The sequence below is a fragment of the Tarenaya hassleriana genome, unplaced genomic scaffold (assembly GCF_000463585.1).
Source record: "Tarenaya hassleriana unplaced genomic scaffold, ASM46358v1 Cleome17, whole genome shotgun sequence".
NCBI lineage: Eukaryota > Viridiplantae > Streptophyta > Magnoliopsida > Brassicales > Cleomaceae > Tarenaya > Tarenaya hassleriana.
Window position 1 is genome coordinate 1,334,365 of NW_010965122.1, and position 15,394 is coordinate 1,349,758.

Genomic DNA, 15,394 nt, shown 5'->3' on the forward strand with positions numbered 1-15,394 from the left:
ATGCTCTTTTCCCATTTTGTAACACTTTTTCTCCTAATAAGTTATAAAAAATAAAAATAATATTAATATTTTAGATTGGTTTTTTATTCAAAAGGAAACACAAAAATCTATCTATTCTATAAATAAATTATTCGTAGATAAGTCTTTTACCACGTCATTTTAATGTTTCATCAACATTATTTTTTTCTACAGTCTTTTGTGCTATTTAAGTAAGATCAATATTTTAAATATATATTTATATTAAAAAAACTCATAAAAATTTATTAGTGTAATTGCACATTTCACCCAAAATAAATGTTAGTCTACCATCGTTAAAAGTTATGGGCCCAATAAAGCCCAATATAAGTCATTCACGAGAGCCCATTTACAAGGAACCTACAAACCCTAAGATAGGACTGCATTAGCATATATGTATAAAAGCCCTCTAGGGTTTTTTCTCCTCTTTAAACGTGGAGTTTTATTTCTTCTTCTTCAGCAGCCAAAAGCTTTAACCCTAGTCCCCTCCGCCATCTCCCTCGCCAATCTCAGGTATATTTGCCTCTCTCTCTCTCTTTCTCTCTGTCCGTGAGCTTCGCTTATTGTTCAGTTGCCGGTGCAGCCATGGCCGCCGCCGTTGAAGTGGACGCTGATATTCAGCAGGCGCTCACCAATGAGGTCAAGCTCTTCAACCGCTGGAGCTTTGACGATGTTTCGGTAATTATCTCACCAATTTCCCTCTTTATTTTTTTTTAATGGCTCTCTAGAGTGACGCTGGAGAATTGTTTTGGTTGTTTGCCCTCCCGATATGTTCACTTTGTAATGCCAAATCTAATTATGAGTGTTAGGTTATTTTCCTGGGACTTTCTGTTGAAATTTAGGTTCTTTCTGTATCTATTTTTACTTACAATGTGATGACCACTAGATTATATATACTTGGATTTGATATGATAATTCCATTGGCTTTTGCCTGTAAGATTGGATCGGATTATTGTTGTTCTATATCAAGCTATTCAGTTCTATTTGTTGATTGTAACTCTCTCTTAACCTTGTATTGCCATGCAAATGTGTTACTCACAGTATATCAACTGAAAATAAACTTGTCTCTGTCCTTGTTTACATGTTACAATGGATCCTAGTGTTGTAAGGTTTCATCTTTGACTGTTTTTTACACCGTTGTTATCGTTTTGTTGAGTTATGTAGAGACTTAGTGGCTGATGATAATGCATGTTTCTCGTAGTTTCTGTACAGAAATACATCAATATTACCAGTGTTTTTGGTCTTCTGCAATCAGATCTGTCTTGTGTCTCTCTTCAACTAGGAAGAAAACTGTTGTTGCTATGTAGGGCATTCCTCGATGTTCCTGACCCATAGTTTTTTAAGTCTATGTGGACTAAGGTCAGGTTTTTTCATTCTTTATTGATCATGATATCTTATATAGGTCACCGACATCAGTCTTGTGGACTACATTGGGGTTCAGCCGGCAAAACACGCAACCTATGTCCCTCACACTGCTGGAAGATACTCTGTAAAGAGGTTCCGAAAGGCTCAATGCCCAATTGTGGAGAGGCTGACAAACTCTCTTATGATGCATGGAAGGAACAACGGTAAGAAATTGATGGCCGTGAGGATCATTAAGCATGCCATGGAGATCATCCACCTCTTGACCGACCTTAACCCAATCCAAGTTATCGTTGATGCTATCGTGAACAGGTGGGTATTGAAATCAACTATTGTTTTCTCTGTACCACATTGAGATCGAACCGCATTCTTTCTGATGGTGGGGTTTTGGCCGTTGAACCAGTGGACCACGAGAGGATGCAACCAGGATTGGATCTGCTGGTGTGGTTAGGAGACAAGCCGTGGATATCTCTCCGCTCAGACGGGTCAACCAGGCTATCTACTTGCTGACAACCGGTGCACGTGAGGCTGCTTTCAGAAACATCAAGACCATTGCAGAGTGCCTCGCCGATGAACTGATTAACGCAGCAAAGGGCTCATCCAACAGGTAAGCAAATGCTGAGAGATCGCATAATTCTAAAGAGTTTGAGAGTTCATAAACTATGTTTCATATTTAGATTGAGTTGTTAAGGAATTATATATCTAATAATATGATATATATGAGTTTCTACTCCATTGAAACTTACACTTGAACGTGCAGTTATGCCATCAAGAAGAAGGACGAGATTGAGAGAGTTGCAAAGGCTAACCGTTGAAGAAAGAACCCTTTTGCCCTTTGCGGTATTATTATCTCTTCAAAGAGTGTTTTTGTTCTCTTCTGGCTTAGCGTGGGGGATGGTGTTTCAGATGATTTGTTCTCTGTTCCATGGTCTTTAAATTTCATCCTTAAACTCATTCGGTAGATAAATTTTGAGACACTTTATGCCATTAAATCGTCTTATCAGTCTTAAGCTTAATCTTTTTTTTTATTTATAAAATCATGTTTTCAGACACGACAACAGTTGCAATCTGCGACTTCCTCCGGGTTACATTTTAATTAGGGGTGGGTGTTTCAGCTTCTGGTTTGGTATTCGGTAATGGTATTTTCAACTGTATAAAAATTGAATCAAATTAAAATCTAATATTTAATGGTTTGGTTTCCATTTTATTATATAAATACTAAATACCAAATCATAGGTGAATAATTTGGATTTTGGTTCAGTATTTATTGATCGAGTCCGGTTTAATATTTATGCAGAAACGGTTTATTCGGTTTTACAAAACAATGTACTAAATTAGAACCGAACCTCATGGATTGGGTTTAGACATCCAGAACTAAATCAGTACCCACCCCTATATTTAATAGGCGAAGTCAAGATTTTCACATGTTTTGGGCATTGTTGTCTATCATCGATACCCCAAATCATAGATTTTCCGCCATTTGCCTGTTCCTGATGTATTTCTTCACCTTTTATTGTATATTGGGACCAGATATACGGAGAATATACCTGTTGTTATTTACACTGAGAACTTGACTAGCTACTTGGCCACATCCGTGGGTGGTTTCACGATGAGAACGGAGCACTTTGCATGGTGAGCACAGTAGTCGCTAACGCTCCCCAGAAACGCTCTGCCAAAAACAAAACCCAAGAAAGATGAGTAAAAGATCACATATATATATATATATATATGTATAGATATATATTCGTATGTATAATATCTTTGGAGGGTGGCTGGCCTTTTGATCTTGCCAAGGCCGCGACTGCCGACGACCAGAAGCTGAACGTGCATTTCCTCGATGGCTTGACATATCATATCTTTCGGGTCGCCCTCGAGCGCTGCTGTTTTGACATTTATCTGCAACAATTAATATAATATTAGCAATGTCTGTAAAAATTACATATCACCTCCTACACATCATTCGTTACATGGCTTAACCCATCCGCGGAAAAACGGGTATTCGATCACCGTCGGTTCGAGGCGTAACCGTGAATACCCGACTCTGAACTCGCCTAGGTCTATGACTATGTCCCCGGTAAATGACAACGGAACAAATTGTGAAACTCGCTTTAGTTAAAGAGTTAGGTTTTCCCTCCCTTGCCCTTGCGCTTGCCAGCCAAACACACATGAGTATTTCGGCTCACTATTTGTTGGATTTGATTTGGAAACGGTTGTATACGAATTTTACCAAACTAGAACCAAATGTTAATCGGTTTGGTTTAGTTTTAGTGTCGTTAATGAGTACCAAACAAAAACCAAAACTTCATACTTCACACATGCATTCTTATATGAATGAAAATGGATAATTCAGGTTTTGATTCAGTATTTAACGGGTTCGATTTCGAGACAGTTTATATAGATCTGTTACCAAATTAGAACCGGAAATTATTCGGATTCAATTCGGTTCCCGTTCTAAATTGCACGGGTGGCAGATGTGGTCCAAACCCTGAAACTCGAGACACGGGTTTTGGTGTGGGTACTCTGACTCGTGCCAACCCTAATCCATTATAGAAGTGTGTGTGTGTAAATATATATATATATATATATAATACAGATAACATCAGGCCTGCTAAATTCAGCCCAAGCCCAATTTGAGATATCAGGCCCAAGACTCAAACATCAGAGGAACGCGGGATGAATGGCAACAACCATTCTGTTGCTTCGCAACAGTTTTTCCCCATGCTTTTTCTTTGTGTAAATTGTTGTTAATCTGTTAGCAAATTTGTTATTTTTTTTCTGTATAAAAACACATGTACAGATTATTTTTAACAATACAGAGAAAATTTTCTTCATCTACTGAAATGGTATCAGAGCAATTTTGATTCTTCTCCTTCCTCAAAATTATCTTCTCTAATTGCTCTGTTCTGGAGATTTCTTTCTGTCCTTTCTTTCAATGGCGGATCATGTCCCTGTTGTCATTCCTCCGGTTGCTGCGGTTGCTCCTCCAGCCCCGTTCACGCCGGACTTTGATAGTCCTTACTATCTCTCCACCTCCGATAATGGTGGCGTGGCTTTGGTCACTAAACCATTAACCGGAGCTGCTGATTTCCCTTCTTGGATTCGTTCATTCCGGATGGCTCTTGAGGGTCGGAACAAGATCGGCTTCGTCGATGGTTCTCTACCCATGCCTGCCGAAGATGATCCCACTCATCGCTTCTGGGTTCGTAACAATGCGATTGTTGGTGGTTGGATCATGAATTCTGTAGCAGAACACATCGCCCAGAGTCTTCTGTATGTCGAGACTGCTCGGGATATGTGGTTATTTCTCGCTAAGAGCTATCAGCAAAGCAATGCCCCGCGTAAGTATCGTATCAAACAAAAGTTGCGTGATCTCCGTCAAGGCACCATGGATGTCGCTGCCTACTTCACTGCCATTTTTGCTCTCTGGAAAGAGTTCAAATCTATCAAGGCCAGTCACGCCTGTACCTGTGGTCAGTGTACCTGCCTTCTGTCCAAACGGTGGAACGACGAAGATGAGGGGGATTTCGTCATTGATTTCCTTTTCGGTCTCAATGACGAATATGAGAGTGTACGCGGTCACATTCTCGCTCTGGATCCTCCTCCAGATCTCCAGACAGCTTACAATCTCGTCATACAGCAGGAGCAGCAACGCCTGATTAAATCCAGCAAACCCTCTGATGCTGTGATTTTCCAAGCTTCTTCTGCGTCTGTGCAAGATTCGGTTTCCTCTGTTTCCAGTCCGCCTTTCAAGCATAAGCAGCGTCCGCTATGCACGCATTGTGGTCTTTACGGGCACACAATCCAAAAGTGTTACAAACTTCATGGATATCCACCGGGCTATCGCGCACCAAAGTCTGGCAATGTTCCTGCCCCTCGTCCCCCTGTTCGCCACAATTTGAGCAAATCACCTACCTCCTTTGCCAATGCTGCTGTTGATTCGCAACCCTTGTTTTGTTCTGATATCGACAAGCTGTCCATCAGTCAAATTCAAGAACTCTGCTCCAAAATCAACGATCGTTTCAAGACTCCCACAGCTACTATTACAGATCATGGTGCCCCTGCCTCTGATCCTGATTCTGGTACACCTCTTATTCTCTCTGCCTTTGTCTGCAATACTGCCTCGGTTGCAGGGGATTTCAGTCATTCTTGGATACTGGACTCGGGCGCCTCTGCTCATGTCTGTTTTAACCGGCATTTATTCTCGGAATTGGTCTCAATACTTCCGAGCACCGTCACTCTGCCTAATGGTTTACAGATTTCAGTCACGCAAGCTGGCAAAGTACCCTTGAATGATCACTTACTGTTATCGAACGTGCTCTATGTCCCGTCTTTCACTTTTAATATTATCAGCATTAGCTCTCTGCTTCGTCACTCTAATCTTTCCTGTCTCTTTTCTTCTGGTTCTTGTTCCATTCAGGACATTTCTCGGGGGTCGACGATTGGGAGGGCTAAGCTTTTTCACAATCTCTATTTTCTCGATTCTGCTTTTAGTCCTGTTGCGTCTTCTACTTTTCATGTTCAGTCTGTTGTTCTCGACTCTTCCCTTTGGCATTCCCGTCTTGGGCACTTGTCTTTTCAAAAATTACAATCTATGACTAAGACTCTTTCTATTCCCTCGTTTCATGCTCCCTCTCACTGTCGTGTTTGCCATTTAGCTAAACAACGCCGTCTTCCGTTTATTTCAAACAACAATCTCTCGGATTCCCTATTTGATCTAATCCACATAGATGTCTGGGGTCCTTTCTCTCTTACTTCTCATGACGGATATAGGTACTTCTTGACGATAGTAGATGATCATTCTCGGGTCACTTGGGTCTACATGCTTGCACGCAAGAGTGATGTGCTTCAGGTCATTCCCCGCTTTCTTACTCTGGTTGAGACACAGTTTTCGCAGCGAGTTAAGGCAGTCCGCTCCGATAATGCTCCGGAGCTTGCATTTGATTCATTGTTTCAATCGAAGGGTATCGTCCATTACTTCTCGTGTGTCCAGACGCCTCAGCAAAATTCTGTTGTCGAGAGGAAGCACCAACACATCCTGAATGTTGCTCGAGCTCTGTTATTTCAAGGCAATATTCCGCTCCGTTTCTGGTCTGATTGTGTTCGCACCGCTGTCTTCCTCATCAATCGGACTCCGTCTCCGCTACTCTCCAACAAATCCCCGTATGAACTCTTGAAGCGCAGAGTCCCTGATTATTCCTATCTCCGAGTCTTTGGATGCCTGGCTTATGCTTCCACCCTTCTCTCGGATCGACACAAATTTTCAGCTCGAGCACGTGCGACAGTATTTCTTGGTTATCCGTCGGGCTACAAAGGGTATAAGCTTCTTGACCTTGAAACCAACTCCATTATCATCTCCCGCAACGTTGAATTTCATGAAACCATCTTCCCATTTCACTCCGACATTTCCGTTTCACCTGACACAGTCTTTCCTTCGGCTATACTGCCATTACCCATTTCTTCTTCGCTTGGCCAAGATACCATCCTTAGGCCCAACTCAAATTCCCCAAGCCCAATTTCTTCTGACCTAGTTTTACCCAGCTCCGTTCCTTCTTCCACAAATTCAAGCCCATTGGTTTCTAGGCCCAATTCTACCTCGTCTCTTTCGTCCCGACCTAAACGCTCCACTCATCCTCCTTCCTATTTACAGGATTATCACTGCTATCTCGTCAGTGATAAATCTTTCATTGATTCTTCTAAGTCTCCCTATCCAATTTCTTCGGTTCTCACCTATGACCACCTTTCCTCGCCATATCGAACTTTTGTCCTTAATTCCTCTCTATTCACCGAACCAAAAACATTCAAAGAAGCTGTATCCGATGAAGCCTGGCGGAATGCTATGAATATTGAGCTTACTGCTCTAGCTGAGAATGGGACGTGGTCCATCGTTTCTTTACCGCCCGGAAAGCGTGCTGTTGGTTGTCGCTGGGTTTATCGCATAAAAAGGAAACGAGATCATAACTCTAATTTTTTTGTAAAAAATAATGAATTAATATAATAATCTGTGTAATATAGGTACAAATTGATTAAATAAAAAGATGATTTAAAGTAGATTTATTTGGATAAATGTAATTGAATGTTTTTTTAGTTTGTCCATATTTATTTTTATGATAGATTTTAAATTCAAATTATGAGCAGGAAGGCGTCGACTTTCTCGACACCTTTTCTCCGGTTGCGAAGCTTGTGACTGTTAAACTTGTTCTCGCACTTGCCGCCATCAAACATTGGTCGCTTTATCAACTGGATGTTACGAACGCTTTCTTACACGGAGTTCTCGACGAGGAAATCTACATGGACTTACCACCTGGATATACTGCTTCCATCAGTGAATCGTTGCCCTCAAACGCCGTCTGCCGCCTTCATAAATCTCTTTATGGATTACGGCAAGCATCGCGACAGTGGTACCTGACTTTCGCCAAAGTATTGATTTCTGCTGGTTTCACTCAATCCCAAGCTGATCATACACTATTTGTTCGATCGTCTGACACATCGTTTGTCGCCTTGCTGGTCTACGTCGACGATATTATCATTACTGGAAATGATGAAATCGGCATTCGCGATCTTAAGTCTCTACTCGCCCGGCAATTTCACATCAAAGATCTCGGCAAATTGCAGTATTTTTTGGGATTAGAGATTGCTCGCTCTCATCAGGGTATTTCGATTAGCCAGCGAAAATATTGCCTTGAAGTGATTGAAAGTGCTGGGTTACTTGCCTGTAAACCGGCTTCTACGCCATTGGATCCTAATCATCGTCTGAGTAAGGATGCTGGGGATCCTCTTTCCGACATTACCAGCTACCGTCGGCTCATCGGGCGTTTGCTCTACCTCACCATCACTCGCCCCGACATTACCTTCGCCGTCCATAGACTCAGTCAGTTCCTATCGTCTCCAACTACTGATCATCTCAAAGCGGCCCATCGCATTGTCCGTTATCTCAAAGGTAACCCTGGTCAAGGTTTACTTTACTCTGCCACTTCGGACATTCGGCTGAAGGCCTTTGCAGATGCCGACTGGGCATCCTGCCCTGATTCTCGACGCTCCACGACCGGTTTCTGTGTTTTTCTTGGTGACTCTCTCGTCTCCTGGAAAGCAAAGAAACAGACGACTGTCTCTCGAAGCAGTACTGAGGCTGAATATCGGGCGCTGGCTAATGTCACCTGCGAACTTATTTGGTTACAGCATTTGCTTGACGATCTGCACATCCCCACCTCAGGTCCTGCTGCTCTGTTTTGTGATAATAAATCTGTTATTTACATTGCCTCTAATCCGGTGTTTCACGAGCGTACCAAACATATCGATATCGACTGTCACCTTGTGCGCGAGAAACTGAAGTCCGGATTTCTGACAATGCTGCATGTGTCATCGTCTCATCAGCTCGCGGATTTGTTTACCAAACAAATGCAACCAGCTCTGTTTTTGGCTCTCCTGCATAAACTCCATCTGTCAAGTCTCTTTTCTCCAGAGCGAGACTTGAGGGGGCCGTAATACAGATAACATCAGGCCTGCTAAATTCAGCCCAAGCCCAATTTGAGATATCAGGCCCAAGACTCAAACATCAGAGGAACGCGGGATGAATGGCAACAACCATTCTGTTGCTTCGCAACAGTTTTTCCCCATGCTTTTTCTTTGTGTAAATTGTTGTTAATCTGTTAGCAAATTTGTTATTTTTTTTCTGTATAAAAACACATGTACAGATTATTTTTAACAATACAGAGAAAATTTTCTTCATCTACTGAAAATATATATATTACCTTCTTCCCTCGGCACATTTGGAGTACGCGAGCAAACAGAGCAGCCGACATCTCTCGTTGGGTTTTTCTCACTGCCTCCATTGTCGACGACGATATGTACACCGCCGCTGCATATATATATCAACGAACCGTTCATAATATATGTTATTATTGGTTATTAATCAAATTAATGATATCTTACGAATTATGAATGAATTATTATCTTATGGGAAAACGTGGAAAATATCAAAATCCCACATGAACCAAAAAAAAATTAAGCACAATTAAGAAAAAGAAAATTCAGACCGGCGGCGCCGCCGGGTCCCGCCGGAAAAGAGAAGTGATGGAAGGGTTGCTGAACATGAACCACCGCGAGAATCCCTTGTTCGGCCGTATCCTCCGCCGGAATGAGGCCGGAGAAATGGTCGATGGCCCACTGGAGAGCGTAGAAGCTGTTCTCGCTGTCGTCCATGGCCACCATTAGTTTCATATTCTTCGTCTCCGGCCTCGTTTTGACCTCCGTCAGCTTTTCCGCCGCCTTCTCCGGTGGTTTCTCCGCCATCTGTGTGGTCTGGTTCCTGCCGTTGAGAGAGATAGAGATGAGCTTCTGTTTCATTAACTGCGTTTGGAAAATGCATGAGAAGGTGACACGTGGAGAGCTTGTGTTACACGTGGAGGTCTGTGTAAACTAACGTGGCACTTTCTTGGGAGTGACGTGTCCTTTTTTGTCTTGAAGCAATTCGGTGGATTTTTATTGGGCGTAGGTATTAGTGGGCCATGAAGCCCACTAAAACGTAGTTTACAATCTGTTCTATGTAACAAAATTTTACATTAATTTTTTAAAATATTTCTTTTAAATTTATTTAGGAATAAATAATTCAATTAGGATATAAAAGGTAGGACCACTATAAAAACGAAAACCCGAAAGTACGCGTAATTATATCCAAATCCAATTCAATCTCAAAGTTAATCTAATAAATTTTGTAACTAAGTTAATAAAAACCAAATGCAATATAGAAATAATCATAAAAATAAATAAAAACATGAACCATGTATTAAAATTTAAAAGGTTTAAATTTAATATTTCATTTTATCATTTTTTCTCCTGTATTAATCTAAAATTCTGAAATTCGCAGCCAAACCTAGTAGAGATGGAAGATTGTTTTTATTTTTCATTTGGAAAAAATCTAAAAAAAGACTTTTAAATAGATTTTTTATTCAAAAAGAATTTCTAGATAAATTGAATAAAATAACCATACATTTTTATTTCAACTACATTAACCCTTGTATAATTAATTTATATGGACAAACCTAAAAAAAATCCTCTAATTATACATTTACACCAAAATTTTTTTACTTAAAATTAATTATAAAAAACCATCAAATATTAATTTAGAACAAAAAAGACCATCGTTATATAAATTATTTAAAACTAATCTTTCACTTTAAATTTTTATAAAAAACCATCAATAATTAATTTTAGTAAAAATAATTATCTATCTAAATTACTTAAAATATATAATGTTTTATATTAATTATAAAAATCTATTAAATTTGGATAGAAACCATAATATTTATTTAAATTTATTAGGGGTGAACAATTCGGTTCGGAAATCTGGTCCCGAACCGTACCGAACTAATTAATTCGATTTTGGTTTGGTTCGGTATTATATAGAAATATCGAACGGTATAAAATTTAAAATATCGAACGGTTCGAGAACAGTTCAGTTCGGTATTTTTATTTTTTTAATTAAAAATATTTAATATTAATAGTTAATTATGATATTTACTAATATTAAGAGTTTTTTTGCGTAATGCATTGAGATTAATGTTGATTTTTTTTTTAAGTTTTCAAATTCAAAACTTTTATTTTGTTGGATCTCTTTACTTTTATATTATATGAATTATAAATATGTCATGAACCGTCCCGAACTGTTCCGAACCGTTTTTATTTCGGTTTTTATTTGGTACTTTAGTATCGTATTGTTCTGAACCGTCATAATACCGAATCGAACCAAACCGAATAATATACGGTACTAGTTTGGTACAAATTTTACAATACCGAATAAATCGTTCCCGAATCGAACCGTTAAAATTCTGAATCGAATCCCGAAACGCCCATCCCTAAAATTTATCATATTGTAACATTTTAGTATTTCAATGGTTGTCAACTATTAATTTGATTTTTTAGAACAATTAATTTTTTTCATAGATTTCTATAATAATTTCGATAAAAAAATCAATTTAAAATTATAAAAAATATTTCATTCTAAATATAAAAATCTATAGCAAATAAAATATACTCAATTACAATATTACATGTAAAAATTATCATATTTTTATTTTATTTTAGAATGTATATATATATATATTATCTCTTATATTTACAAATAATAAAATATACACAATTTACAATCTCTAGAATCTCTAAAATATTAATATAAGATACAATTTTAAATATAATATTTACAATAAAAAAATATACTCAATTTTAAGTATAATATTTGTATATTATTATATATAGATTGATGTGTATAATATTTATATAATTATTTAATATTAAAATATTATATTTTTCTTGTACTTTTAGAATTATTTCTATATATATTCTATTTAAATTTTATAGATTTTTATAATAAATATAAAAATATATTTTTTTGAGTAATTTAGATAGGTGATAATTATTTTTATTAAAATTGATAGTTAATAATTTCTTATAACAAATTTAAAATGAGAAATTGATTTTAAATAATTTATATAGTTTATGATCTTTTTTATTCAAAATTAATAGTTGATGGTTTTTTATAAGTAATTTTAAGTAGAAGGTTTTTTTTTATGTAAGTGTGAAAGTTGAAGGTTATTTTTAGATTTGTCTCTAATTTACATCTAAAATTTACAATCTATTAAATTTTATTCACTAAATATTTTATAAAAAAATAATATTGAAGGTTTGGAAAATGTCAAATAGAAATAGTAATTGTCATTTGTTTTATTTTATGACGGTAAATATAATGGTAATGGTAATTTGTTTTATCGTATTATTCAATTGAATTTTATATCTAAAAAATAAATATTTAGGCTTTGAATGGTAGTGATTTTTATTTTGGGTTTTTGGCTTTAGTTTTTGGTTTTTAGTTTTTGGTTTTTGGCTTTTGGATTTCATAATATTTGAAAACTCAAAAAAAGTAGCTTTTGGTTTTTCATTGATTTTTTCACTAAAATGACTTTCCAAGTTTTTAGGAAAAGTAATTTTGTAAAAACTTGAATGTTGTTTTTTTTTTGTTTTTGGATTCTAAAAACTCCAAAAATTCCCACCATTTAAGGTTTTAGTTTTTATTAATGTTATAGTGCTGAAAATATTAGATATAATTTTGAAATATAAATTTTAAATATTGTTATTGATTGTGTTGATTATTGTAATTATTAAAATATCGTAATATTTATAATTTATTTAGATGTTCGAGATCATAACTCTAATTTTTTTGTAAAAAATAATGAATTAATATAATAATCTGTGTAATATAGGTACAAATTGATTAAATAAAAAGATGATTTAAAGTAGATTTATTTGGATAAATGTAATTGAATGTTTTTTTAGTTTGTCCATATTTATTTTTATGATAGATTTTAAATTCAAATTATGAATATTTAAATGAATTCATGAAAATAAAAAGGGGAAAGAAAACAAAAGAGAAACCCTAAGGGAGGGAGGGAGGAGCAGAGAGAGCAGTAGAGATCGTCGTCGTCGTCGTCGTCGTCCGAAGATATGTCGAACAACTCCAAAGAAGAGCCCAAAACCGCACCGATGCCACATTGCTGGTACGATCTCGTCCTGGGTCCCTCTTTCAAGGACGATTCCTCCAACAAGTTCTGCACTCTGCGATGTGAGTTGTTCATCTCCTTTCGATTCTCGATTTCTCTATCCTTCGATCGATTCGATCGTTCAATCGTTCAATCGTTCAATCGTGTTCGATGTGGTCTCTCGTTTTCACATAGGATGTTAATTGAGAGAACAGTTGAGATTTCTCGCAAAATTTTTAGGTAATCGATCCGTTTAGTTCGATGGTTTCTTATGATCCGTAGGCATTAGGTAGAAAGAAACTGAGATTTCCTCCAGATGATGGATCAGTTTTAGTTTGATTACATTGCGAATTAATGTCAAACGAAGAACTAGAATGAATTTTAGCATCAATCTTTTATGCAGATGAATTCAAGCCTGCTTCAATCGACAAGAACAGATCAGGGACACTGCATAAGAACAAGGATCAAAGAGTTTCAGTAGAATTCCAAAACAACCAACCGGGAAAACCAAAGGTGACATTCGAAGGTAGCAGTGAGGATTACAAAGAGAACGATGCAGTGCTCTTTTTCGATGGGGAGACATTCCGATTGGAGAGACTGCATCGAGCTGTGAAGCAGCTTCGGCATCTTAGAATGGCTGGTGAATCCGCCTCATCGGTATCCATGGATCCCCGATTATCTCCTGTGGTGGGTCGGGGAGGGGCAAAGCCCTCAAATTTGGATCGAAGCTTGCATCCTCCCATGCCGGTTGAGGTTGAAAGAATCGAGATCGGTCCAAAGTCCAATGGAAAAGAGATCGCATCAGCAGAAGAACCCGTCGGCCCAGAAGAGGCAGGAAACGTGTCTGCTAATGTCTCACCTGGCAGCGAAAAGAACGAGGACGGGGATGAGCATATGGAGATAGATCTGGTCGATATTTTCGGGGCACTTACCCCAGAGAATGACAAGGCGGGTGACGGGAATGACGAGATGAACGTGGAAGAGGAGATTGCAGATATGGACGACGACACGTCCGGGTATCTACAAACCGGAAAGCCAACCAACGCTTTCCCTCCGTCCGAAAATGGAGATTTTCAGTGTCCTTAATTCTCACATATCTTCATATTGACAACCAACAAAAAAGCAAAATAAATAAAGCACACAACTTCTTCAGAGGAAAACCGAAAACAAAACGAAGAAGAAAAAACCCAACTGCCACCGGATATTATCTGTGTATCGAATCAAATCCTCTAGACCCTAAAGCCATCACAAACACTCACATCAAATACCAATGCCGAGGAGCAGAGGAAGGGAAGAAGCTCGAGCTCGAGCTCGAGCAGCGAAAGCAGTAGCGAAAGCGAAAGCAGTAGCAGTAGTGGTAGAAGTCGAAGCAGTAATGGCGAGGAAGTAGACGAAGACGATGAAGTTAACTCAATCTGATGCAACCAAACAATGGTACCTCTTCCAAGAGCTTCAAACCTCATAAAGGTACATACTTTACATGTTTTTTTTTTATTATGAAGAAGTGAAACTTCGTTTGAGATATTTGCAAATCTTTTTCTGGAAGAAGAAGAAGAAAACATTATAGAGATGTATTTGAGAGTCCATTATAAGTTCCAATTGCTTTGGCTCAAATAAGTCTATGATTTATATCACTCTGGATTTCTGTTGTAATCAAATGTGTATATATTTCTATTTTCTGTATGCAAATAATTTTTGTACAAATAGAATAGAAATATTGAGATATTAATAACGACAAACTCGTTTTTTATTCTTCCTTTTTTAAATTATTTTCATATTTTTTTCTCTTTTTTAACGTTCCACTTTTGGTTCCATTTTTTTTTCGTTTTATATAAACTAATTCCTATAAATATTCTTTCAAAATTTATCCGTATCTAACATGAAAGTTTTTTTTTTGCATAGTGTATAACAACTATCGTAATTTACAGAAACTAACAGTTTATTCATTTTCATTCTCTGTTCTCCATATTCGAGAACGTCGTTATTTTTAATAAGCTATGTGTTTATTGTTTCTTTTACTTTTTAAATGTTCCTTTTAAAATAAATGTTTTTTTTTTTGTTTTATTCCTCTCTTTTTCTTGGTAAAGGGAGGTATTTCACTTTTCTAAGAACGCGTGTGAAAAGTATGGTTTTGTGCAAAAGACGAAAGTGAAGTAAACTTCGTCGCAGATGGCTACAAGCATCAAGGACAAGTGCGAAAACTATAACGACAAGACGTCCGAACCTGCGAGAGGTTCATCTGAGATGCGAATCGCAATCAACTTTGTAATCATCGTCGTCTGCCAGAGGAAAATTTGGTTGTGAAGTCTTGTACTTCGCTGCTTTCAAATTGAGTGGAAGAGAAGTTGGTCGCCTTTTCCAAACGTATATAATCCCAATTACCCGACAACCATGACAGTAACGCCTGGTGGACGCAAGGCTCCATGTAGTACCCAGTAAGTAGTGTGCGAGTGGCAAGGCTCCATGTAGTACCCAGTAAATAGTGTGCG

General features: G+C 37.7%; 3 protein-coding genes across 3 annotated transcripts; 2 read left to right on the plus strand and 1 right to left on the minus strand.

Annotated features, from left to right (window-relative positions):
• The first annotated feature begins 433 nt into the window (after positions 1-433).
• On the plus strand, positions 434-2,393 carry LOC104809939 (40S ribosomal protein S5-1). The gene is made up of 5 exons (XM_010536070.1): positions 434-528; positions 599-693; positions 1,418-1,689; positions 1,781-1,984; positions 2,138-2,393. Exons 2-5 carry the CDS (start codon positions 601-603, stop codon positions 2,190-2,192), a joined length of 624 nt encoding a protein of 207 aa, XP_010534372.1. The 5' UTR covers positions 434-528; positions 599-600; the 3' UTR covers positions 2,193-2,393.
• Positions 2,394-2,640: 247 nt separating this feature from the next.
• LOC104809940 (universal stress protein A-like protein) lies at positions 2,641-9,687 on the minus strand. Its single transcript, XM_010536071.2, has 4 exons — positions 9,411-9,687; positions 9,126-9,232; positions 3,155-3,273; positions 2,641-3,046 (listed from the first exon to the last, which is right to left on the minus strand). Exons 1-4 carry the CDS (start codon positions 9,664-9,666, stop codon positions 2,956-2,958), a joined length of 573 nt encoding a protein of 190 aa, XP_010534373.1. The 5' UTR covers positions 9,667-9,687; the 3' UTR covers positions 2,641-2,955.
• Positions 9,688-12,798: 3,111 nt separating this feature from the next.
• On the plus strand, positions 12,799-14,579 carry LOC104810161 (ELL-associated factor 1). The gene is made up of 3 exons (XM_010536360.1): positions 12,799-12,988; positions 13,309-13,949; positions 14,139-14,579. The coding sequence occupies exons 1-3, from the start codon at positions 12,871-12,873 to the stop codon at positions 14,322-14,324; spliced, it is 945 nt and encodes a 314-aa protein (XP_010534662.1). The 5' UTR covers positions 12,799-12,870; the 3' UTR covers positions 14,325-14,579.
• Positions 14,580-15,394: the final 815 nt, after the last annotated feature.